Source organism: Globicephala melas, chromosome 3, assembly GCF_963455315.2.
Source record: "Globicephala melas chromosome 3, mGloMel1.2, whole genome shotgun sequence".
NCBI classification, from domain to species: domain Eukaryota; kingdom Metazoa; phylum Chordata; class Mammalia; order Artiodactyla; family Delphinidae; genus Globicephala; species Globicephala melas.
Window position 1 is genome coordinate 109,908,381 of NC_083316.1, and position 24,268 is coordinate 109,932,648.

The 24,268-nt window shown below is 36.7% G+C and overlaps 1 protein-coding gene across 2 annotated transcripts in view; it reads right to left on the reverse strand.

Annotated features, from left to right (window-relative positions):
- AFF4 (ALF transcription elongation factor 4) overlaps window positions 1-24,268 on the reverse strand; it is an 88,607-nt gene that overhangs the window by 15,206 nt on the left and 49,133 nt on the right. For both annotated transcript variants that reach the window (XM_030869647.3, XM_030869644.3), the window contains 11 exons: window positions 15,567-15,603; window positions 13,828-13,876; window positions 11,524-11,578; window positions 11,036-11,073; window positions 10,427-10,589; window positions 8,902-9,819; window positions 6,759-6,847; window positions 5,909-6,149; window positions 1,942-2,036; window positions 1,266-1,329; window positions 1,016-1,152 (listed from right to left, as the gene is read on the reverse strand). In XM_030869647.3, the coding sequence (XP_030725507.1) occupies window positions 1,016-1,152; window positions 1,266-1,329; window positions 1,942-2,036; window positions 5,909-6,149; window positions 6,759-6,847; window positions 8,902-9,819; window positions 10,427-10,589; window positions 11,036-11,073; window positions 11,524-11,578; window positions 13,828-13,876; window positions 15,567-15,603 (1,886 nt within the window). The remainder of the gene's footprint in view (window positions 1-1,015; window positions 1,153-1,265; window positions 1,330-1,941; window positions 2,037-5,908; window positions 6,150-6,758; window positions 6,848-8,901; window positions 9,820-10,426; window positions 10,590-11,035; window positions 11,074-11,523; window positions 11,579-13,827; window positions 13,877-15,566; window positions 15,604-24,268) is intronic.

Sequence of the window (24,268 nt, forward strand, 5' to 3'; positions counted from 1 at the left end):
GACGATCTGAGGTGGAGCTGAGGCGGTGATGCTGGCTCTGGGGAGTGGCTGCAAATACAGATCATCATTAGCAGAGAGGTTTGACTGCACCGAGACCATAATAAATCAACTGCTTGCAGACTCATATCAAAACCCTATCGGTAGGGCTTCCCTGGTGGCGCAGTGGTTGAAAATCTGCTTGTCAATGCAGGGGACACGGGTTCGAGCCCTGGTCTGGGAAGATCCCACGTGTCGCGGAATAACTAGGCTCGTGAGCCACAATTACTGAGCCTGCGCGTCTGGAGCCTGTGCTCCGCAACGAGAGAGGCCGCGATAGTGAGAGGCCCGCGCACTGCAATGAAGAGTGGCCCCCACTTGCCGCAACTAGAGAAAGCCCTTGCACAGAAATGAAGACCCAACACAGCCATAAATAAATAAATAAGAGTAGCCCCCGCTCACCACAACTAGAGAAAGCCCACATGCAGCAACAAAGACCCAATCAGCCAAAAATAAATAGATAAAATCATTTAAAAAATAAAAAATAAAAATAAACAAAATAAAACCCTATCAGTGAGTGGCAAGTGACAATTAAGCTGCATCTTACAGAGTAGACGGGACATAAGCAACACACTTTGGGTGTGACTGTCTCCCATCACCCCCAGATGGGACCATCTAGTTGCAGGAAAACAAGCTCAGGGCTCCCACTGATTCTGCATTATGATGAGTTCCATAATAATTTCATTATATATTACAATGTAATAATAATAGAAATAAAGTGCACTATAATGTAATGCGCTTGAATCATCCCAAAACCATCTCCCACCCCCAGTCCGTGGAAAAATTGTCTTCCACGAAACCAGTCCTTGGTGCCAAAAAGGTTGGAGACTGCTGCACTGAAGGGTCTAGTTCTCCTTATCCAAGGACAATAAAGGACTAAGGATCCTCTGTAGCTTTACTGTATATAACTATATTAGTCTTTTCCTAGAAGGACCAGAGAAATGTTATTGCCAGTGATGTGGCAAGTCTTCCCACTTACTTGATGAGCTCCACTGTCTCTGAATACATAAGGAATGGGGATTTGGATTCCTGAGCATTTTTCTCTAATGCATTCCCACATTCAATGAAAGATACCACAGCATCAAGATAGTATACAGCTTTCTCAAACCTATCAGACTGAAGAAAGGAGAATAAAGGTAAATGAGAGCCGCACTGATGTACTATGAGAACAAATGAAGATTTAAGTTAATTTGATTAAATATATAAATGTGAGGGGAATATTTACATACCAATGCATCTGCATTGTGCTTTAGCTTTTTTGCTTCTTGTAAATAATGGTCTGCTGAATAATTTCTGCAATGTAAATTTTTATTAAAAGTAAAATGGTAAATATTTTCATGATACTAGTTCACTTTAGTCTCTAATATTCCTCAGTTTTCATGTCCTCAAGTAAAGAAAATGAACTATTACTAAACATTCAATTCAGTTTTTTCTGATGAATGTTTAAATTGGGTTAAGAGCATAAATCATTTTGGCCAACTTGGCAAATTTTCTACTAGGAAAACAGAAATCAAACTCCCTAGTATTAACTGCTAACTTACCCAAGTTGTTTGAAAGATTGAGAGTAAACAAAATGTGGGTAGGAAACATAACCTTTTATCAAAATGAAGGGAAAAAAAGCAACATTGCTCTTACTTATTTAAGAAAGCCCTTATTTTAAACAGTAAAGTCAGCAGCAGTAAGATTCTACTGGAAGGTACATTATTCACATTGCCCATGAGAATCATGGGTTAATAAGGTAAAGGAGCAATACTTGGACTAGTAGGTGCCTTTCAAATTAAAATCTGAATATTCTTTGATCACAACTCAATCAATTCTTCTGGTCACTGACAGAAATTAAAATGAGTTTTTTATATGCTGACTGGAATGATTTCTTGAATGCATAAAAATTCATATTTATCTCACCTGTCATCAAAGGCAAGCTTCGTTCTCCGAGGCTTAGAAGCATCAGGAGTTGGTGTAGATGGAGGACAGTTAGAAGAGCTATTTGGAGCCTTTTCCTGACCAAAAAAATATATATAACTATGTTGAAAATTGTGAGATTAAAATTAAAAGTATTTGAGCCAGTGGTTAAAAAGCAAACAAAATTCCATTGCCTTTGGTAATTAATTTCCTTGTTATAAAATATTAAAATTTCAGAATGTAAATGTCCTTTTTATGGAATAAGCCCATTTTATATAACCAAAAATATTCTTTATAATATCAGGGGTCTACTATGCACCAGGCACTGACCCTGGCACTTGTAAAAACATAAGGAAGACACAAAACTATTATCAATATAGCAGTACTACTTAAAACAAAATTTACTGGTAATAACTGGTCGATGAAAACAACAATAATATCTAACATCTACTATGTGCCTCCTACTTACTAGGCACTCAGTTAACCAAGTACTTAGCACAATCATTAATCCTTCAACAACCCTATGAAATATGTACTGCTATTAGGATAGAATAAAAATTAGTCTCAAGGAGGCTGAGTAACTTGTCCAAGTTCAAACAGCTTTAAGCAGTATTCCTGGAAACTCGGCTTTAAGTCCAGATCTGTCAGATTTCAAAAGCCTGGACAGGGACTCCCCCTGGGTCCAGTGGCTAAGACTTCATGCTCCCAATGCAGGGCGCCCGGGTTTGATCCCTGGTCAGGGAACTAAGATCCCACATACCGCAGCTACTGACCCCGAGTGCTGCAACAAAGACCCACCGCAGCCAAAAAAGGAGCCTGGACACTTTCTTAAATTTTATTCTGCCTTCTATCAACATGTCCATCCTGTCTCCTATCAACACAGACCTCTATGCAATGGCTATGACCCTGTCCTCCCAACTGCTTCCCCATCCAGCCCTATGACACAATAATACATATTTTATTACTTCTGCTTAAAATCTATTTTTAAAAAACCATGTAACCATTTTTTTTTTCTTTTCTTGTAAAAGAGTCCTTCAGTTCCACCCATTACAGTTTCCTTCAAGAATGAAAATAAAAGCCCTGAGATTTGAGAAAATGCTAAGCTCTTTACACAGTCTGCATGTTTATGAAATTGCTTCCTAAATACTGTTGCAATCTAACATTACTTGGACAGCTTTCCCTCTGTGTTTTATAAACAGATCTACAAATGCCTAAGTTTAAGTTTATTGATGGAAAACTGAAGTTTCTGAAAATAAAAAAAGAAATTACTATGTGTGGTAAGAGATGCTAACTAGACTTACTGCAGTGATTGTTTTGCAATATATACATATATGTAATCATTATGTTGTACACCTGAAACTAATATAATGTTATATATCAACTATATCTCAATTAAAAAAAAACGAGAAGAACTTCTCTCAGTGGACAACAGGACAAACTGACAAAATATCAGTCAGCATATAGGTGTGAAAACATGATTAATCTAATTGAATTATATAGCTCCCTGTCCCCAATTCATGTGGAAGACACAGTCTTTTCAAACAAATATAGAACATTACAAAAATCTACCGTATACTATGCTCTTTTATAAAGCAACTCTTAACAAATATCAAAAGACTGCTACACGCAGATCACTTTCCAGCCCCATTGCAACTAAGGTAGAAGTACTAACCAAAAGACAACTAGAAAAATCTCTATGTTTGGAAAGTGAGTAACACACGTTTAAATAAGTCTTGGATCAAAGATGAAATCAGAAAGGAAATTAAAAAACATTTTAAACTGAATTATAAAAATATTATATACCATATCTTGAAGATTAAGCTAAAGCAGTATTTAGAGGAAAATATATAGTCTAACTGCTTATATTAGAATATTAGAGAAAAAGGACTGAAAATTAATTTTAAAAAACTTGAGCTAGGTATCCATCTTTAAAAGTTAATAAACAGAGCAGCAAAACAAAAAGAAATTAAAAGGAAATTATAAAGCATGTAAGTTAATGAAACAGAAAACAAAAATAAACTACAGAGAATAAAGACAAAGAAAGGTTGTTTTTTGAAAAGACAAGTAAAAGTGATAAGCCTCTGATGAGACTGATCAAGGAAAAGAGAAACATGGCACAGAAAACTAATACTAAAAATAAAAGAGAATCATGGGCTTCCCTGGTGGCGCAGTGGTTGAGAGTCTGCCTGCCGATGCAGGGGACATGGGTTCGTGCCCCGGTCCGGGAAGATCCCACATGCCGCGGAGCAGCTGGGCCCGTGAGCCATGGCTGCTCAGCCTGCACGTCCGGAGCCTGTGCTCCGCAATGGGAGAGGCCACAACAGTGAGAGGCCCACGTACCTCAAAAAAAAAAAAAAAAAAAAGGATCATAAGTAGCAATATTATAGATAAAAACATAAGAGACTATAATGAACAAAATTTATGCCAGCATATTTCAAAAATTTGATATGAGCAAATATCTAGAAAAACAAAATAAAAATTATATGTAATTTTGGTTTTTCACGTTATCTAATTTTTCTTTAGTTGACATGAGAAAGAGCATATTTTCTAAGTTAATTATAGAATTTTCTTTAATAAACCCATACATAATTGCCTAAACTGGAAACTGCCAAGACTAACATTAACAATTTTAACAACTGTTAAGTGCCATAAGATCTTGAAATCAAAGGGGTCAGGGCCAATACATTTTATATTTTGTTGATAACAACAAAGAACCAAATAACTACATTTGATCCAAATGTTTCCTCATTATCCAGTAAGTTAAACACTGGATAAAACACAAAACATGTGAGATACAAATCCCTGCTTTCAAGAACCTGACAAACCAATAAGGAAGAGACACAGAGAGTGTTACCTATGAGCTAACAGAAGCCAAATGAGCAGGTGAGCTCACTTAATGAGTGTATTGAAAGCGAGAGACAGAGAGAGAGAGAGAGACAGAGACAGAGAGAGACAGAGACAGAGAGAGGGAGAAGAGATTTAAAGAAAGAAGCACACAGGCCTGAAATCCTACAGTTCCAGGATGGGAAATGGAGAAAGAGCCAGTCAGGAGGTAGACAGAGAACTGGGACAGTGAAAGAGGCCAAGAGGACAGGTTCCTCGAGGGCACTAGGACTAACTCTCTAAACTACTATGGAAGAGGGTCCAGCAGGAGAAAACATCTTCTGTATATCTCAATTGAGATGTTCACCATTTAAATTACCTCAAAATTTGAAATATTTAATTACCACATTTAATAAGCACAACTAACTGCCTTTAACAGTCAATTTTTTTCAACTCTTAAGTCTCTGTTTATTTAAGTCACAAATAATTCAGTAAATTATATACTTAAAAATCTAGGTATTTTCTTAATTTTGTCAGGTAGTTTGCTCCTGATCAGAACACTTTAGAAAGCAATACAAATAACCTGGTAAACAAATTCAGGGTGAGAGCCTAAAGTATAGCCTTGAAAAAGCTTCTTTGATCTAATTACATACCCACAAACATTAACAGTATTCCCCCACATTATGATCATACTCTAGAAATAATTCCAGTGGTAGCTCAGCTAAAGAAATTTTTTCTTCTTCATGAAACCAAATGGTTGCTTTATCACTTTATAAGTAGTATAACTTGCTTGTAAAATCTAATTCTAAAAAATCCAAAGTCCATTTAAAACCATAGATAAGAACCCAATCAGAACAACTGGAGCTATTTACAAATTTGATCATAATCAACTGTTTTTCCATAACCAACTTTTCCAATTATGGGTTTCTACCCTAACCAATATGCATATGGCCAGATGACTTCATTCCTTTCATGGTCTCAGACCACTGCACAAGTTTATTAACAAGATTATGACATTTTGAGAGTAAAAATGCACAGGTCTACAAAATTAAGATGTTTACGAAATTTTCAAAGCACAGTGTCACCTTGGAGAAGTCACATGGCAAGGAGATTTTTTTTCAAAAGGCTCAAGCCCCCAATGCCTTACCTTGACCTCCTTAGAGCTACTGGAAGTCTTCCCTTCAGTCCTCTTCTGCTTTGATGTGGAGGAACTGTTTTTGCTGCTGCTGCTATTTTCCTTGTTGCTGTTATTACTTGACTTTAAGGAAGAAGACTGACTAATAGTCCTCTTCCGAGAACCATGCTCTGTTTTTGGATCTTTTGAAGGAACAGGCCCAACAGGAGAAGGCAACAAATCTTTTTCTTTAGCAGCACTCTGTTTAGATGACCTGCCAAACCAAACAAATGCCCTCATTTCTCCACACGGTCATACAGGAGTGATGGATTTTTTCCACTTGACTTTGCCTGCTTTCAAGACAAATTTGTTTTTCCCTATTTGATTACTAGAACACATGATTTCTGCAAAACAAAATAAAACTGTAAATTTCATGAGGGCAGACATTTTGTCTGGTGTTTCCCCCCATCATGGTTGTATACCCAGTGCCTAAACCTTGGCCTGCCACACAAGTATTCAATAAATAGTGGTTGAATAAATTAACGAAAAGATGAATGGTGAATGATGATATTAATGCTCGTAAGTCTCCTGCAAGTTATACCTAAGTTTGTCACCGAGCCTGAAAGTGGTAAAGCTTTACTTTAATTCTTATCCTATAAATACCTCCTATTCCACTAAAAAAAGGAGAGAGGAAGATGTGACTGAATCTTAATTGCTTTTCATCCCAATTAGCTAAAAGCAAAACCTCCCACTATTTGGTATATGACTGTGTATAGATGTGTATGACATACACTTACTAAAAGGAACAGTCTAAGAGCATGTTAGAAAGTACCCAATAGCAAATAACAGATTGACACACATGTAACATGTTTTGCAAACGTACTCTTTGTTGCTGGATGGCTTGTGGCCTGCCGAATTCTTGTCTTCCGTTTTGGGTTTCTTGCTCTCATTGGCTCTGTTATCATCTTCATTCTGCATGAAAAATAGAAAAAAAGCAGCTAGGTTTGATTTCTATTCATCAAATTTCAGTTTCCAGTACTAGTTACCCTCAAACAGTTTATCTCTGATAAACTTCAGAAAGAAGATAAATGTGACGTGAAAGAATTCATTTGAACGATGTTCAATAAATTCGGTTTTAAGTCTGAGAAGGAGCCTCCTGTTTTAGATGAGAAGAGCTGAAATGCTGCAATAGCCTTTTAGTGGCATCTTTTCAGCCTAATGATTTGGGGAGGGCTGGGGATGAGATTATAATTCAGATATAATTCACATACCATAAAATTCCCTTTAAAAGTACACAATTCAATGGCTTTTAGCATATTCACAAAGTTGTACAACTATCACCACAATCAATTTTAGAATATTTTCATTATCTCGAAAAGCACCCTGTTCTCCATTGGCACTCACTCCCCATTCGCTCCACCCCCAGATCTGGCAATCACTAATTTACACATTTTGTCTTTATGGATTTGCCTATTCTACACATTTCAAAAAGTGTAATCATACAATATGTGTGGCCTTTGTGTCTGGCTCCCTTCACTTAGCATAATATTTTTAAGGATCATCTACGTTGTAAGATTTGTCAGTACTTTATTTCTTTTTATGGCTGAATATATGGTGGTATGGATATACCACATTTTATTTATCCATTCATCAACTGAGTTGTTTCTACTTTTCAAGTACAGGTTTTTGTATGGACATGTTTTCACTGTTCTTGGGTATACACCTATGAGTGCAATTGCTGGGTCATAAGGTAATACTACATATTTACTTTGTGAGGAATTGCTAAACTATGTTCCAAAGTGGCTACATCATTTTACATTCCCACCAGCACTGCAGTTCTCCATATCTTCACCAATACTTGTTACTGTCCATCTTTTTGCTTATAGCCAAGCCTATAAAGATTTTTGAAAAACGTTTTTGCTGAAACAAAACCTATGGGCCTGTCTATAATCCCCAAGATACTTGCTTGATGCATTTAAGATTTCCTATTGACTTAAATATCAGGGCATGAATATTGCAAACTTTCTGCCATAACAAAAGAATTTGTTCCCATACACAAATGATTAAAGTTGGACATGTGAAAACATGCGAAAAAGGAATCCACATTCTTCATTATCCTTGGCTGAGTCTCTTCTCAGTACTATCTGCTGTATCTTCAGGAACTGCCCCTGACACTTAATTTTACCAAAGCAGCAAATCTCAAAAATCATCACTGGGAATTCCCTGGCGGTCTAGTGGTTAGGACTCGGTGCTTTTACTGCCGGGGCCCAGGTTTGATCCCTGGTCAGGGAACTAAGATCCCGCAAGATGCGGGATCATCACCCAGTTTCCTGGTGATATACATACATTTTATAAAATCAAAATTTGACTTATAGGTATTGATATAAAAAACCTGTGAGGGGGCTTCCCTGGTGGCGCAGTGGTTGAGAGTCCGCCTGCCGATGCAGGGGACACGGGTTCGTGCCCTGGTCCGGGAAGATCCCACATGCCGCGGAGCGGCTGGGTCCGTGAGCCATGGCCGCTGGGCCTGCGCGTCCGGAGCCTGTGCTCCGCAACGGGAGAGGCCACAACAGTGCGAGGCCCGCGTACCGCAAAAAAAAAAAAAAAAAAGTGTGACTTGGTCTGGGTGTTAAGAGAGAAAAAAGTGTTAGGGACTGTGACAACCTGAAGAGTAAATAATCCCAACTAAAGACATTGAAAACCAAAATTTAAAGAATGTTGTGAAGGCCAGTTTGCAATCTCTGCTTCACTCTCGCCTCTATACTGGCCAGCACACATCATGAACAGAAGCACTGGCTCATTTCTTATTTGATTAGAAACTATAATTCTTTACTAAAGGAGACAGGCAGAGGCAGAATGGTCTTCAAGAGTCTCTTATGTCTGGAGCTTCATTGGGGCTTTAGGCTCATCTCTATTTCCCCTCATAGCTGACTCAACTAGCTATTTTTTGGCTCACTGAGATTTCCATTGCATTTTAGATGCTGATGTTCAAAAAACAACAACAACAACAAAAACCCTTTACAAACCTTATGTTTCCTTTTGCCTTTGTTGGAAACTTTTTCTGAGGCTTGTTTCTGAGCCTCTCTTGTGTGCTTTTCTGGAACATTTTTCTTTTCCCCCTTGGGTGTCTCTGTTTCTTTGTAAGGCTTTCCTGGTATTCTAGTCAAGAGATTCAGGTCAATCTTCACAATAAGTGGATACCTGTCATCAGGCTCACTGAGGGGTGAAAGAAGTTCCTTCTCTTCCATAGGAGAGAACATTCGTTGCCGAAAAAAGCTATCTTCTTCCTCCACTGAGGAGGGCTTAACGGGAGTCCTATTACTCTCAGGGTACTTAGGAGTTTGTGAGGAAGGAGGAAGGCTCTCGCTTTCATCCGAATCTGAGGATGAGGTATCTGTTTCTATGATTTCCCTTGATTTCTGGGAAGATTTACTTGTTGACTTGTATTTCTTTTTCTCTGCTGAAGGTCGAGGGGAAGATTTGGACTCCTTTTTTATATTGGGTTTCCTTGAGCCTTTGGTAGCTGCTTTGTGTCTGCTGGAGGGCATGCTGGTAGCCATGTCTACAGGAGTTTCACTCTCTATCTTCAGGCCTCCGCGGGGCTCTTCAGCAGCTGCCTTCTCAGTCTTTTTGGGTTGTTTTTTGCCTACAGTTCTCCTCTGTGCTGTGCTGTCACTCTGTGCAGGAGACTTCTGCCTCCCACGCCCACTCTCTGATCCCTTTTGGACAGTTTTGGAGTCTCGTCCAGGAGTAGCAGAACTTGTTTCTTTAGGACCACCTGGATCAGTATAGCTATTCCCTGTGCCCTGTTCTCGGCCTTCCTTTTTATAGCCTTGAGATGATGGGATATTACTGTCCACAGAAGAAGCTGGTGACACTTTATGTGGGTTCACTTTATTCAGCCAATTATCAAGTTGCCATTTGTTTGTGGGTGGTGGTTCAGGCTGAAAAACAGAGAAAGAAGTATGCTTTTTCAGTACTGAAACTTTCTCCTTCCTTTAAAATCTCGAGGAAGAGGGAAAAACATAATGCCTAATGCCACAAAGGCATTTGTTTTTCATTGTTCTGACTGAACCAAAGCAAAAGGCTTAATGTTATATATAGCATTTAATTACTGAATATCCCTGTCAGGAATCCAAATGACCATACAGTACATTTAATTCCAGAAAGTAAACAAATGATGTAGGTACCACAGAGATTTTTAACAACATTTTATCAACCTATAGTGAAATTATACTATTTAAGACTTTTTTTCCACCATAACTAAATAACATTACCAGGTTGAAACAAAAATAAAACCCAAAGTAAATAAATCCAATATTTTAGTGACCTAAAATATGACTGCAAATAGTCCCTATTCTAGACCAAATATGTTCACATAACAAGGACACTGAAGTATCTAAATTTCCTCCAAGATACACAGTTCAGTTTCTTTTTGTCAGAATATGTAATCTTCTTTCCTTCATTTTTATATTTGAAACTAGTGTTTACTGGCCATCACCAGGGGCCTTCCGAGGGCCTATGGAAGGCACCCCCTTGCCCCCCTCTCACCTCAGGAGATGCACTCTGGGATGGCTCATTTGCCTCACTGTCACTGGAACTACTTTCACTCTCTGAGTCAGATCCAGAGCTGCTTTCAGATCCACTGTGGCTGCTAGAATCATCCCTGGAGTTATCTGCCCCTTCACTATTATGGTGTGAAGGTTCAGAGTTACTAAAAGAGATAAAACATATAAACGACCAAAAGTTTTTTTTTTTAGAGGGACAACAGGTAAGCATTCAAATTTGACAATGAACTTTATTTAAAATGTTTACTATTTGTTAAGCTCTTATAATTCTATGAATCTAAAACTTCATTATAAATGAAATAAATACTTCCTTAAAAATATCTGAAATGCGGCTCAGCCATTAGTACTTACCTTTAAAAAACAGTTTTACTGTGGTATAAATTACACACCATAAAATTCACCCATTTTAAGTATACAATCCAATGATTTTTAGTTAATTTGCAGAGTTGTAAAACCGTCATCACAATAGATAATACTTACTTTATAATCGATAGTATTTACTTTTATAAGTATATTCAATTACTCTATCACTACACTGTTATCAGACTGACCCTTCCAGTCTAAATAAAACAAGAAATAAAAGGATGCCTACCTTCCAGGTGTACTCCTTGGCATTGTCTTATCACAATCCTAAGATTAAAACATGAGAGGAAATCTGTGAATGAATAAATAGTACTCTATCTGCTTGATGTGAACAATATCTGAAATCTTAATAGAAAAACTGGCTTCTCTAATGTATGCATCAATGGTCACTTAACACTTACAAAAATACTGTTTTTACCTAAAGAATAATTGCCAGGATAAGATTAAAAGCTGTGTTAATAGTTCTTGTCAACAATCTCATGCTTCATGAGTATATTCTGGTATATGATAAGTATTAAGGAAAAGCCAGTTTTTTTAAATAAGAAAAAAATGGAGGTTTAAAGACAAAGTGGAAAACTATAACATTCTAGTGTCAGACAGCAGGAAGGAACTTATTTTAAATAACTGAATCATAAATGTATTATTCAATTATAATTCTTATAAACTACAATGAAAACACTGTATGAAACTGGCAAAATTATATAGTAGTAGACACACCTGTTCCCCATCACTGTCTTCACTGCTGCTTAGTTTTAAGTCATCTTTTAACATACTAAAAGGAAAACGCAGAAAGAATTATTATTTTTGGAACTTCATCATGGCATACCAGAGTATTAAATATCTACCAATAATTCTAGGAATAATCACTGTGGTAGCCAAAGATTTACTTGAAAAATAAAGAAAACAACAAGTAAGTCTTACTCTATCTGGTCTGGTGCACATCTAGAGTAAAAAATTAAGAAAGGTGGAATTTAACAGTTTTGGAAGCTCACTTTTCCATAAGTACAATATTCATCTTTCTTTTCTAATTAAACAAAAGCTACCTTCCACAAACTCTTATACTCACTTCTGTTATCTCTACTTTTCTCCAATTGCATACACACAAACTCTTCCATTATTAAAACAAATGACCATATGCATACCCAACAGTCCACTAGAGAAATATAACTCCTAAAAGGAAGGAAGATAAAATGAAAGCATCAGCAATTCTCTTTCACTGTCCCCAATGTTTCATGAAGAGAGATGTACACTTGGGTGATTGTGAAAACCAGAACACACAAAGTTCTAGTTCATAAATGCCTTGCTATGAAAGACGACTGATCCTTGCAGATGTAACAATTTTGGGTAAGAACCTTGGTTATACAAGAGAAATAACCATGTATAAATTAAAAATAAACTCCAGTCTCCAAATCTTCCTTGATCAAAAAAACCACAAATAAATACTATAAGTTGATAGTTTCTGGAATTAGTTTTTGAAAGTAAAATTACAGATTTAAATTTTCCTTAAGGCCATAAGACCAAAATTAAAAACTTAGTAATGAACCACAAAACACTCCTTGCCTTTTTACAAGAAAGGAAAAATTAATACAAAGCTTAGGGAGAACTACAACTAGAAAATGTTTAATTTCTCATTACCACTAGCTCCATTTACCTTTCTTCTTAAAATTTCATGACAGTCTCCAATCAGCGGAAAGGAAATCTTCTTTCACTCCAACAACTACTTATACTCCCCGCTCAAAGCTTAACCTGAGTTTCTAAATCTGATCCCAAATTCAGAGTACCACATAAAAGATCACCTTGAAACAAAGTAACCACATGCTTACAGAATTAGGAAAAGTGTTCTAAGGATGACCAATTAAGTGGGACAGAGAGAAAGAATTTTTTCTTTTGGACAAGGGCTTAGTGCATCTTTATGACTGATTTCCTGTAAAGAAATGTACTTACTCTGAATTCTCTCAGCCCTTATGCTTTAATAATGGCAGCTCAGTGAACCTGTTTACACATGTGAATATGTCAAAGCTTTTACCAGACCGCTCAAGGTCCTTCATGCTTTTGTTCTGTCAGCAACCAAAGTGATATGCACATACACGGTAAGCTCCCATCAGTTTTCTGCCCATGAATAAACATGATAAATAGGAATTTACATAATTTGAATTCTTCAGCAGTGAGGCTAATCTCCTTGTATTCATATATTTTCATTCTCAGCTCCCACTATGTTTAGCTGAAGAGGCTGAGGTTATCAGTATACACTGTGGTTATGGTATAAAGCTAGCACTGTGGCCAGTTTCTTTAGAATTTTGTTTTAATCATTGGGTTAAATTGTGGTCTCAGGAATTCAGTAGTTAGTTCATTCTTTAAGCGTGGAATTTATTATCATCCAATATACAACCCTATCGTATTTTGATTTATTGGGATGGCCAAAAAGTTAATTCGGGTTTTTCGTAAGATGTTATAGAAAAACCCGAATGAACTTTTTGGTCAAGCCAATATATTCCTGGGTCTACCTACAAAATAAAAGCAGGAAAACTTATACAGTATGAACTATGTTGCTTTAATATTCTACACTTAGTGGTCAAATGGAGGGCATACTAAGAAGAATCCTATACTTTTTCATGTTTTTTTTTAAAATTAAAAACAAGCTATCAACACACACAAACACACACACACTTCTGAAAGATGAGAAAAAAGTGTAATCGCAATCGAAGATCAGGGGTAGGCAATCTATGATCCACAAGCGAAATCTAGACCTATTTTGTAAAGAAAGTTTTATTGGAACATAGCCACACCCATAGTCTATGGCTGCTTTCATGCTACAACTGCAGAATTGAGTAGTTGAGACAGAAACCATTTGGCCCCTAAAGCCTAAACTATTTCACTATCTGGCCCTTTATATAAAAGTTTGCCTACCGCTGCCTTAAAAGATTAAGTACATATTTCTAAGTGTTGTTCTAAATATCGAGACTACAGTTAGACTTTTAGCAAAAAAAGACAAACATTAAACTTACTAAGCCATAAACTTACGATTTAGACTGGTGCCCATTGGAAGTTTTAGAAGAAGGATTATATCTTTCTGGAACAAAAAGGAATGCAGAAATCAGCAACTATAGTATGGCTATTTATATTTTTAAATATCTATCAATATAACCTCAAAGAAATATAAATCATAAAATTGGGATAAAATTCTTCATCCATCAATTTGGTTAACACCTTAAAATGCGATAATATGAAATACTGGTGGAAATAGGCATGTTCCTATGTCATTGGTAGGGCTCTAAACTCATACAATCTTTCTGGAGAGCAATCTGATAATATTATCTTACCAATACTGTAAATGCACATATCCACTGACCTAGCAATTGTAAGGAAAGGAATTTACCTTACAGGTATATCTAGAGGAATACATAAACACACAGACACGCGGACACACACAGACACACACACACAATTTATTATAGTATGATTTGCAACAGCAAAAACTGGAAACCAATGTCCATCTACAGGGGACTAGATAAACAAATTACAATACTTTCAACAATATAATACAATTTTGCTTTTTAAAAATAATTAACTAGAGCTTTATACTGATATAAAAACAGTTCTAAAATAAATTAAGTGAAATATACAGGTAATAAAGAGTAGGTGAAGCTTATGAGCCCGGGTGCCAATAGGGAGCTTTGGGGAGAGAGAATGGGGGAAGGGGAGAAGTAAGGATGAGACAGTCTTAGAAGATTTTAAGAGAAAATGTAAACTTTCTGGCCTACAGCTAGCTATTTGCTGTATATCAACAATGTTGGGTCCTTTTTTTCCTGTAACTGCAGCTTTAAGGCAGAACGAAGAAACAGATACATAAAAAGTTTGTTAACCTTAAAATGGATATTCTTCTAGTTTTGTCTCTGCTTTAAGATCACTAAAGACAACTAAGGATTAAAATGCTCCACATATTAATCTCCCAAAATAGCTTATTACCAGAGTAAATCTACCTGAAAAGTTATTGCTCTTGGCAAAAGAACATTTGTTTTGTTAAAGAGCTATATGGTGAAGCCCAAACATTTGCAAGGTTCCTGACCTTACCATTACCAATTCACGCAGCCATCAACTCTTTGAATCACACTTGAATTCCCCAAGGCTATCTTCCCCTCAAGTTCTTTTGAGAGGCCAAGAGAGTGGAGGTGGAGGGGAGTTGTGTAGCAGACAGGAGACTTTCTTCCCAGCCAAAAACACCCAGGAAGAATAGATAAATATAGATATGGGAAGAGAAGAGCCATGGTAAGCTACAATGACTCCTTCTTGCCTGGAGTTTTACCATAATAGAACCCAGTATCTTCATGAAGGAGATGGAAAGACAGAAGTATGGCTCTTGGGGTTATGAGGTGCCCATCAAATTGAATTCATGAACTCTGAACTATTAGTTCAAATACTTAGTAAAAACAGTTAATTTTGATCTCCAATGATCTTTAATTCTTCATCTTTCAAGCCAAGATTCAGTTCAATCCATTACTGATCATCAGATAAACACTGGGATAAGGGACTTCCCTGGTGGTCCAGTGATTAAGACTCCTCGCTCCCACTTCAGGGGATGCAGGTTCAATCCCTGGTCGGGGAACTAAGATCCTACATGCCATGCGGTGTGGCCAAAAAAATTTTAAAAACTGGGATAAGACATACAAAAGAACTATTAAAGAAATACATGATGTGACCATGAGAAATGAATGTGCAACAAACAGCTTAATTTGAAAACCAAGAGGAAAAGAAATACTCACTTTGTTCTCCAGGGCCAAAATTGGACTGCTGAGACTCCTAAGAAAAAGGGACATAAAATTGTATAGTGACATTAAGAGAAAAAGGTTCATTAGAGAAAAATGCTTCAAATTAAACTATTCAATTCCAGCTAATTCAATGAAAGATCCTGTTGAGTTCCTAAGAATGCATAAAAGAAAAAAACACCAAAAGAATTTAATGATTCCATCTGATCAGCCTCAGCAATTTTGTGGTCAATAACAGTTTCCCAGAGCTTAATACAAAAAGCATCAAGCTATGTAAGTCTTTATCATTCATTTCTATTCAGCAGCATCCATGGTACTCATATCCTAATTTAATTCTTGGTCTTAAGAAAATATTATTTTTAAAAAAGTAATACTAATAACCATATACTAGAGTGAAAATAGCTGTACAAACTATATAGACTCAAAATATACCACTTTTATGAACTAGCAACTCCTACTATGTTATTCCCATGTCATTTTACTTCCTCTCCCTGCTCCCAATATCTTACAATTAGCAAACTGAGGAAGAGATTTTCCATACTCGTTTTATATACTTCTTTGTAAGCCCTACTAGCACAGTGCCTGGCATTCAGGAAGCATCCGTAAAAAGAAAGCCAAAAAGAAAAGAAAACCAAAACGTCACTGTCCGTGAAAGAAACATGACTTTCCAAACTCAACTTTCAAGATCAGAACAGCTGTTTCACAAGTGCAAATTGTGCATTTTTCTAGGTGAAGTCTGTGGTACACAATGTAGTACTAAGATTACACAAATATCCCTAACATCTGTAACAGCTTACTTAAAAATAAGCACAATCTTCCTTTAATGACAGAATTATCTGTGAAAGAGAAATCCTAACAGTATCTAAGCTAAAATATAGTTTTGGTGTTAAAAAAAACTGTAAACCTACATCAATTGTCAACTGATTTTCAACAAGGGTGTGAAGACCATCCAACAGGGAAAGAATTCTCTTTTCAACAAAAGGTTCTGGGACAAGTGAACAGCCATATGCAAAAGAATGAAGTCGGATGCTTACCACAGACAATATTAAAAAAAATTAACTTGAAATGGATCAAAGACCTAAATGTAAGAGATAAGAGATAAAACTACAAAACTCTTAGAAGAAAATGTAGTGCCCAAATCTTAATGACCTTGGATTTGGCAAAGAATTCTTACATGACACCAAAAGCACAAGACACAAAAGAAACGAACAGGTAAATTGGATTTCATCAATATTAAGAACTTTTGGGCTTCTCTGGTGGCACAGTGGTTGAGAGTCCGCCTGCCGATGCAGGGGACGCGGGTTCGTGCCCCGGTCCGGATGGATCCCACGTGCCACGGAGCGGCTGGGCCTGTGAGCCATGGCCGCTGAGTCTGTGCGTCCAGAGCCTGTGCTCTGCAACGGGAGAGGCCACAGCTGTGAGAGGCCTGCATACCGCAAAAAAACCCCAAAAACAATATTAAGCACTTTTGTACTTCAAAGGACACCATCAAGAAAGTGAAAAGACACTACCATAAAATAATAATAATGCCAATAAAAACAAAAATATTCTAAGAAAAAAAAGTGAAAAGACAACACACAAATTGGGAGAAAATATTTGCAAATCATATATCTGATAAGAGACTGGTATCTACAATATATAAAGAGCTCTTACAACTCAATGATAAAAGTCAAGTAAACCAATGATAAAGGGGGCAAAGGATCTGACTATATATTTCTCCAAAAAAGATATACAAACGGCCAGAAAGCACATGAAAAGATGTTCAACATCATTTGTCACTGGGGGGAAATACAAATCAAACCCACAATGAGATAACCACTTCACACTTACTAGGATGACTAGAATCAAAAAGACAGATAATCACAAGTGTTGACAAGAATGTGGAGGAATTGAAAGCCTAATGGGAAATACAAAATGGTGCGGCTAGCTGCTTTGGAAAACATTCTGGCAGTACCTCATATGATTAAACATAGAGTTACCATATGACCCAGCAATTCTGCCCCCAGGTGTATAACCGAGTGAAACAAAAACATATGTCCACACAAAAACTTGCATACAAAGGTTTACAGAAGTATTATTCATAGTAGGCAAAAGCTCAGAACAAAACAAAACAAAAAGCTCAAAACTACCCAAATGTCCATCAGCTGATGAATTCAGAAACAAAATGATATACATCTATACAATGGAATATTATTTGGCCATAAAAAATAATGAAGGAACTGATACATGCTACAACTTGGAAGAACCTTGAACATTATGCCAAGTGAAAGAATCCAGTTGCAAAAGACCATATATGATATGATTCCATTTACATGAAATGTCCAGAAAAGGGAAATCTATAGAGAACAGATTAGTAGTTGGGTAGCACTGGGAGGGGAACAGAGGGGAAAAGGTTGATAGCTAAACAGTAGGGAGTTTCCTTTTGAGGTGATAATGTTCTAAAAAATTATTTATTTGTTTGTTTGTTTGTTTAGTTTTGGCTGTGCCATGTGGCTTGTGGGATCTTAGTTCCCCGACCAGGAACTGAACCCAGGCCCTTGGCAGTGAAAGCACAGAGTCCTAACCACTGGACCACCACGGATTTTCCAAAATGTTCTAAAATTGACTGTTGTAATGGTTGCATATGTCTATAAATATAATCAAAACCATTTAATTGTATACTCTGAATGGATAATTTGCATGGTATGTGAATTATATCTCAATAAAGCTATTCTAAAACACTCTTTAAATACAGCAGTGGCCAAGAGGTCACTCCTGTGAATCTTATTAAAAATGAAGAGAATTCTCCACCCCCCTTGAAAGGCTAATTGTCTTATACTCATTTACCTAGTAAATGGCCTAAAAGTTTAATAGCCCAAGCTTTTAAGTAATCTCTGACTCCGTCCCCTCAGCTCTGACAATAATCAGTCAGCTAGTTACCAATGCTACTGGATTCTGTCTCCAGACCATCTACTACATGCAACACCTTCTCCTCTCCATCTACGCTGCAAAGACTTTAGGTCCTCACCTCTCTTCATCTACGATGGCCAACTAATGGATTTTCCTGGCTCTAGTCTCTCTCTCCTTCACTCAGCTATAGCCTCTAGTTGACCTTTCTAAAGCCCAAGTCTTAGTATTTGTCATAATTACTCCTATTTTTCACAGAGCCTCCAATGGCTCTTTGTTTTTCCTAGGGATGAAACCCAAACTCCTTGATAAAACATTCACTCACATATCTAAGTACTGGAAAAACAGAATTAAGCAAAAACTAACATGGGCCTTGTCCTCATGGAGCTTAATGTCAATGAATATCTTTGCAACTACTCATGCAAATCACGGTAAAATAGCAATTGTGTTAAGTACAATGAAGGGCAAATGCTTACACAGCATTATAAAAGAGCTTACAATTGTGTGTGTGTGTGCACGCGAAACAGACACATACAGATACATACATACACGCACAAACACACACACACACACCCCTGATTGGGAAAATGAACAAAGGCTTCCCTGAGTAGGTACTGTTCAATATGAAATTTGACGGTTATGTAGGAAGTAAACTGGGAAACGAAGGGAAAGGTTAAGTGTTTAGGGTAGAGAGAAAAGCATGTGTAAAGGCAAGAAAGAACAGAAGCACAGCTAGTATAAAGAACTTAAAGGCAGCCCATGGGAGGAAAAAGTACAGAAGGAAGAGGGTTAAGAAACTAGACTCAGGACCAGAGAGGCTAGATCACATAGTTTATAGACTTTATAGACCATATTAAAGATTTGTGTGTGTGTGCAATTTACTAAGCAGAAGAATTATACAAGCACATCTGCATATTGTGATGATTACCTTGGCTATTAAGTAGAGAACAGCTTTGAGAAATCTAGAATGGAAGTAAAGATATTTGTTAGGAGATAACTGCAGTGGTACAAATAGGAGATGACAACAGCTTAAACAAACTGGTCTCCAAGCTTTTTTGATCATGTACCTCCCACCACTAAGAAATTTTTGCATTTGTATCTCCCAAATACGTATACTGTATGCATTGTTATTTAACTAGTATATATTATGTAAAACCAAAATACTGAAATTTTAAAGGGCTCAGATAATATTCTAGAGTAATTTAAAAATTATATTTATCAATGACAACAACACTTTTCTTACACACACACAAAATATATAGTGCTTCAAAGGTCTGACACCAAAACTGGCTTGATATTTGGTTTCATTGGACATCACAAAGACACAGCTATACAAATGGAAGTGCTATACTTACTAAATCACGATATCAAAATTTCAATTTATACCTTAATTATGCAAAGGTTTCTGTTGAAATTGAGCTAATAGATTTCCAATGTTCAATGATACAAAACAGGTTTTCAAGAAAATAAAAGGTTGTGGTTTAATATTTTTAGGAAATAGGTTCAAAACCCACTGAAGTTAGAAAATTCTGTTTCTAAGTCTTTAAAGTTTGCACATATGACAATCGTCATAGTTTCTGTCAACAATAAAAAATACATAGTAATGACATTATTTTTTAAATCCTGTTTTCCTAGCTTGAAGCAGTCACTTTTTCACTCATTAAGACATCACTTTTATTCTAAGAAGAGGGTTTAATTTATTATTATTTTAAATATGTTATGAAAAGATCTAATGTATTTGGGACTTGTGTGTGAAAGAGTGAGAGGGAAGAGGGGAGAGGGAGAAAGGAGTGAGGGAGGGAGGAAGGAGAGAAGAGGGAGGGAGAGAAAGGAAGGGAAGGGGATGTCTAATTCATGGTTTTTTTAGCTTGAATTATGCGTTTATATAATTCAAGATAGAGAGGTACAGAGACTACATTTATTTTTGATGTGATTATTTTAAAATACTAACATTGTAGTGGTTTGGGCGACTAGGTCAGAGCCAGATATTCTTCAGAATCATTATGGATTAAGCACTGCCTTTCGATGAATTCTTTTCTTTTTTTTTTTTTATAAGTGAGCTAACTTCTTATGTCATTAAACAAATAATCAGTGGACTTCTGCATTAGTATAAAAGGTATCTGGGAGTGCCACACAGGTTCTCCATGAAGGAAGGAGGAAGAAAAATTATTTATACTTTAGGATTTAACTTCTGTTATATCTTTCTTTGAGTGGTATACACACAAAAAATTGCTTTTCAAGTATTTTATAACTAAAAAAGAATCTAACAATATCTTAAACTACCAGAAGCACCTGCACTTTCATCAATCTATATATAGCTAACTTTGTACACTGCATGATTTATTCTAATATTTGTTTCTTGAATCTTTAGCTTTGCTTTCTAAGCCTGTTTCAATAGTGTTTCCTGACAAAAGAACGCATTTTAGTATGTTTTCTCTGTGTTCTCTCTGTAGTGGATTTCAGTCATTTTCATTGGAGTAAAAAGACTGAGTTTTTAAACAAAGATTATAGAACACTGGGAGAAACATCAAAAGAAGTTTTTAATAAAATTTTATTAGGCCTGATCTACGTATAACGACTGAACTGAATACCACATAATTCAAAATATCACTAAGTACAAATTATGATGCTTTCAGTTTCATCAGTTACTATCTCAAGGCACTTGCTATATACACTAAAGGCAAGGTTAATGATAAACATGCATTTTTTCTGCTTATGGCATCTTTGTTTCTACTTTGTAGTGGCAGATGAAGAGCTCATAACAGGAGAAGGACAATCTCAACTCTGCCATTTTCTTGTTTGGTCAGAAATGCATTTTAGTGTTACTTTCATCCAGTAGTTTCACTGCAGGTAGGTCTTTTAAGCCATCTGTGCATTAGTGAAGATTAGTTGAATTAAAACCAGTTAATACAATCTGTAAATCATCTTAACCAAGCACACTTAAAACTGCAATATGACACAGCTAGGAAGAACAAATGAATGAAAACAACTCTATCAATTTTCCATATTGAAAAGACCTAAACTTCTCTTGGGATACCTCACATACCAGACATAAAATGTGACCATCTGCCATTTGGATCAAGAGACAGCAAAATGTACGTATTTGATTTTTCTTTTAAAATTAAAAAGCAAATAAATTGGGATTTTTAGAACTAAAAAATAAGAATAAACTTTTCACCCCCATCCCCCATTCTCTAATGCACACAACACTGGGGTATATGTTTTCCACTCTGGAGACCACTGACTTACCACAGCGGTAACAATAAAGATGGAGAAAAATGAATGAAATTGAAATGCATTAAAGGAGTTAAAATCATTAGGACTTGGTGACAGTCTATGAGGTGTGATGAAGAGCAAAGTGCCAAACATAACTCCTATAAGGTTTTCTAGCTTCACTAAGATATGGAACAGCAGAAGAGAACCATGCTTATTTTTCTCTTTGCTTTTTGGTTGGGAGAAAAATGACTTCTCCTCATGTTTAACTGTGCAGCCAATTAAACACTAACATGTAATTCTTTTTTCTTTCTTTTGTATTACTTCATTTCCACAACCAAATGCTTGACACATTGGCAGAACACATTTCTTCTTTTGAATTCTCTTATAGTACTCAACACAATGCCCGGAAAACTTACTTTTAATGGTAGAGGGAGAGACAGAAGAGAAAAATGAGCAACTGAAGAAACAAAGTAAATCTAGATGAGCAGTGTATAGTGGGAGACAAGGAAGAAATAGGTTAAACAACATTCAATACTCATGAGAAGCTCAATGAAGATAAAAAATGAAAAACATTAATTGGAGTTGCCAAAATGGGCCCCTGGTGATCTTAATGTCTTTGGTGAGACACTGAGAGTGAAAGCAAGATCAGCTTGCACTGAGGATTAAATGGAGGAAAGTATATAGACAGCAAATATGAACCACTCTTTAATAAGATTAACTCTAAAGTGGAGGAGTAGCTGGAGAACAACATGGAACAGACTGGATTTTTTTGTTGTTGTTGTGTTGCTTTTAAATGGCACAGATAAAGAATGGTTAAGCAAATGATAGTGATTCACTAATAAACTAGCTCTCCAAGTATGTTCTTAAACTCAAATTCTCACCCATGACTGTGAACTGCTCTTTCAGATCTGTTAATGGGTAGGAAATCTTCTCTGTTGTGGTCCTCTTCTTCCCATGTGCTTCTGGCACTCCTGCACTTCCCGCTCTAATCCCGGTTGTTGTCATCTTCTCTAGGATGCCGTCTCCAAATTCCCTGAGTATCAAAACTTTGTCCCTTCTCTGTCCGCTCATTAGACTTAGTCCATACGGTCAGTGCACAAGGAGAATAAATATCTATTAAAGCTTCATATAAAGCTTTAAGCTATATTATATGTGAAGCTGTATTCACTGAAAATTCAGAGCATGAGACAAGCTATAAAAGAGCAAAACCCTGTAAAAGCAACCCAACCAAAGCAATAATCATTAAGCAGCTAACTGAGCTGTTTAATAAATATCAAAAATCTAAACATAGTTACCTGAGTATATATACCCAAACTCAGTCAATAAACATTTACTGAATAGCTATTATGTGCTAGGAACTATTCTACACATTGACGCCATCTAAATGGTTCAGTGCTGCGTGTACAGCACCTAGAACACTGCCAGGGATTGTTCAGAACATACAGTGAATATGAGTAAAGGCAGTCAAAAGCTTTAGTTTGCTTGAAACTATCACTGGAAAATCTACCTACCTATCTCTAACTACACCCATTCACTCTGCTTTCCCTCCTGTGAAAAAGAATGACCTAATTGTGCTCTATTCTAAGGCCAATCTTCTCTACTTGGGCATGAATGTCAATCCCTCTTGTGGAGATTTCCTAAGGTTACCTTCTCTCTTTCCCATATATCACTTGTTTTTCCTTTTTTACAAAATCATTTTCATCAGCATATAAATACGATAAAATGTCCTCATCTTATAAAAAATGCCCCCCCTGATAATATCACCATACCCTTTTGGCACCACCACATTTCTCTGCTCCCTTTTACAGACAATGCCTCAAAAGAAAATCTCCATTTATATAATCATTGCCTCCAATACTTTTTGAGCCCACTGCAATCGTTCTTTTGCCCTCACCTTTCTAACTAGAAGTGTCACCAATAAAGAATACATTGTCAGGGATGTGCTGGTGGTCCAGTGGTTAAAAATCTGCCTTCCACTGCAGGGGACGCAGGTTCGATCCCAGGTTGGGGAACTAAGATCCCACATGCTGCGGAGCAACTAAGCCTGCGTGCCACAACTACTGAGCCCTTGCACTCTAGAGTCCGTAAGCCACAACTAGAGAGAAGCCTCCATGACACAACAAAGAGCCCACACACCACAATGAAAGATTCCACATGCCGCTACGAAGATCCCACGTGCCACAGCTTAGACCCAATGTAGCCAAATAAATAAATAAATATTTTTTTAAAAAAGAATACACTGTCAAGTACCATATGATATCACTTGTATATGGAATCTAAAATATGACAAAAATGAACTTACCTATGAAACAAAAACAGACTCACAGACATGAAGAACAGCCTTGTGGTTGCCAAGGAGGAGGGGGTGGGAGAGGGATGGATTGGGAGTTTGGGATTAGCAGATGCAAACTATTATATACAGAATGGATAAACAACAAGGTCCTACTGTACAGCACAGGGAACTATATTCAATATCCCATGATAAACCATAATGGAAAAGAATATGAAAAAGAATGTATATGTTTGTGTAACTGAATCACTGCTATACAGCAGAAATTAACACAACATTGTAAATCAATTATACTTCAATAAAATTA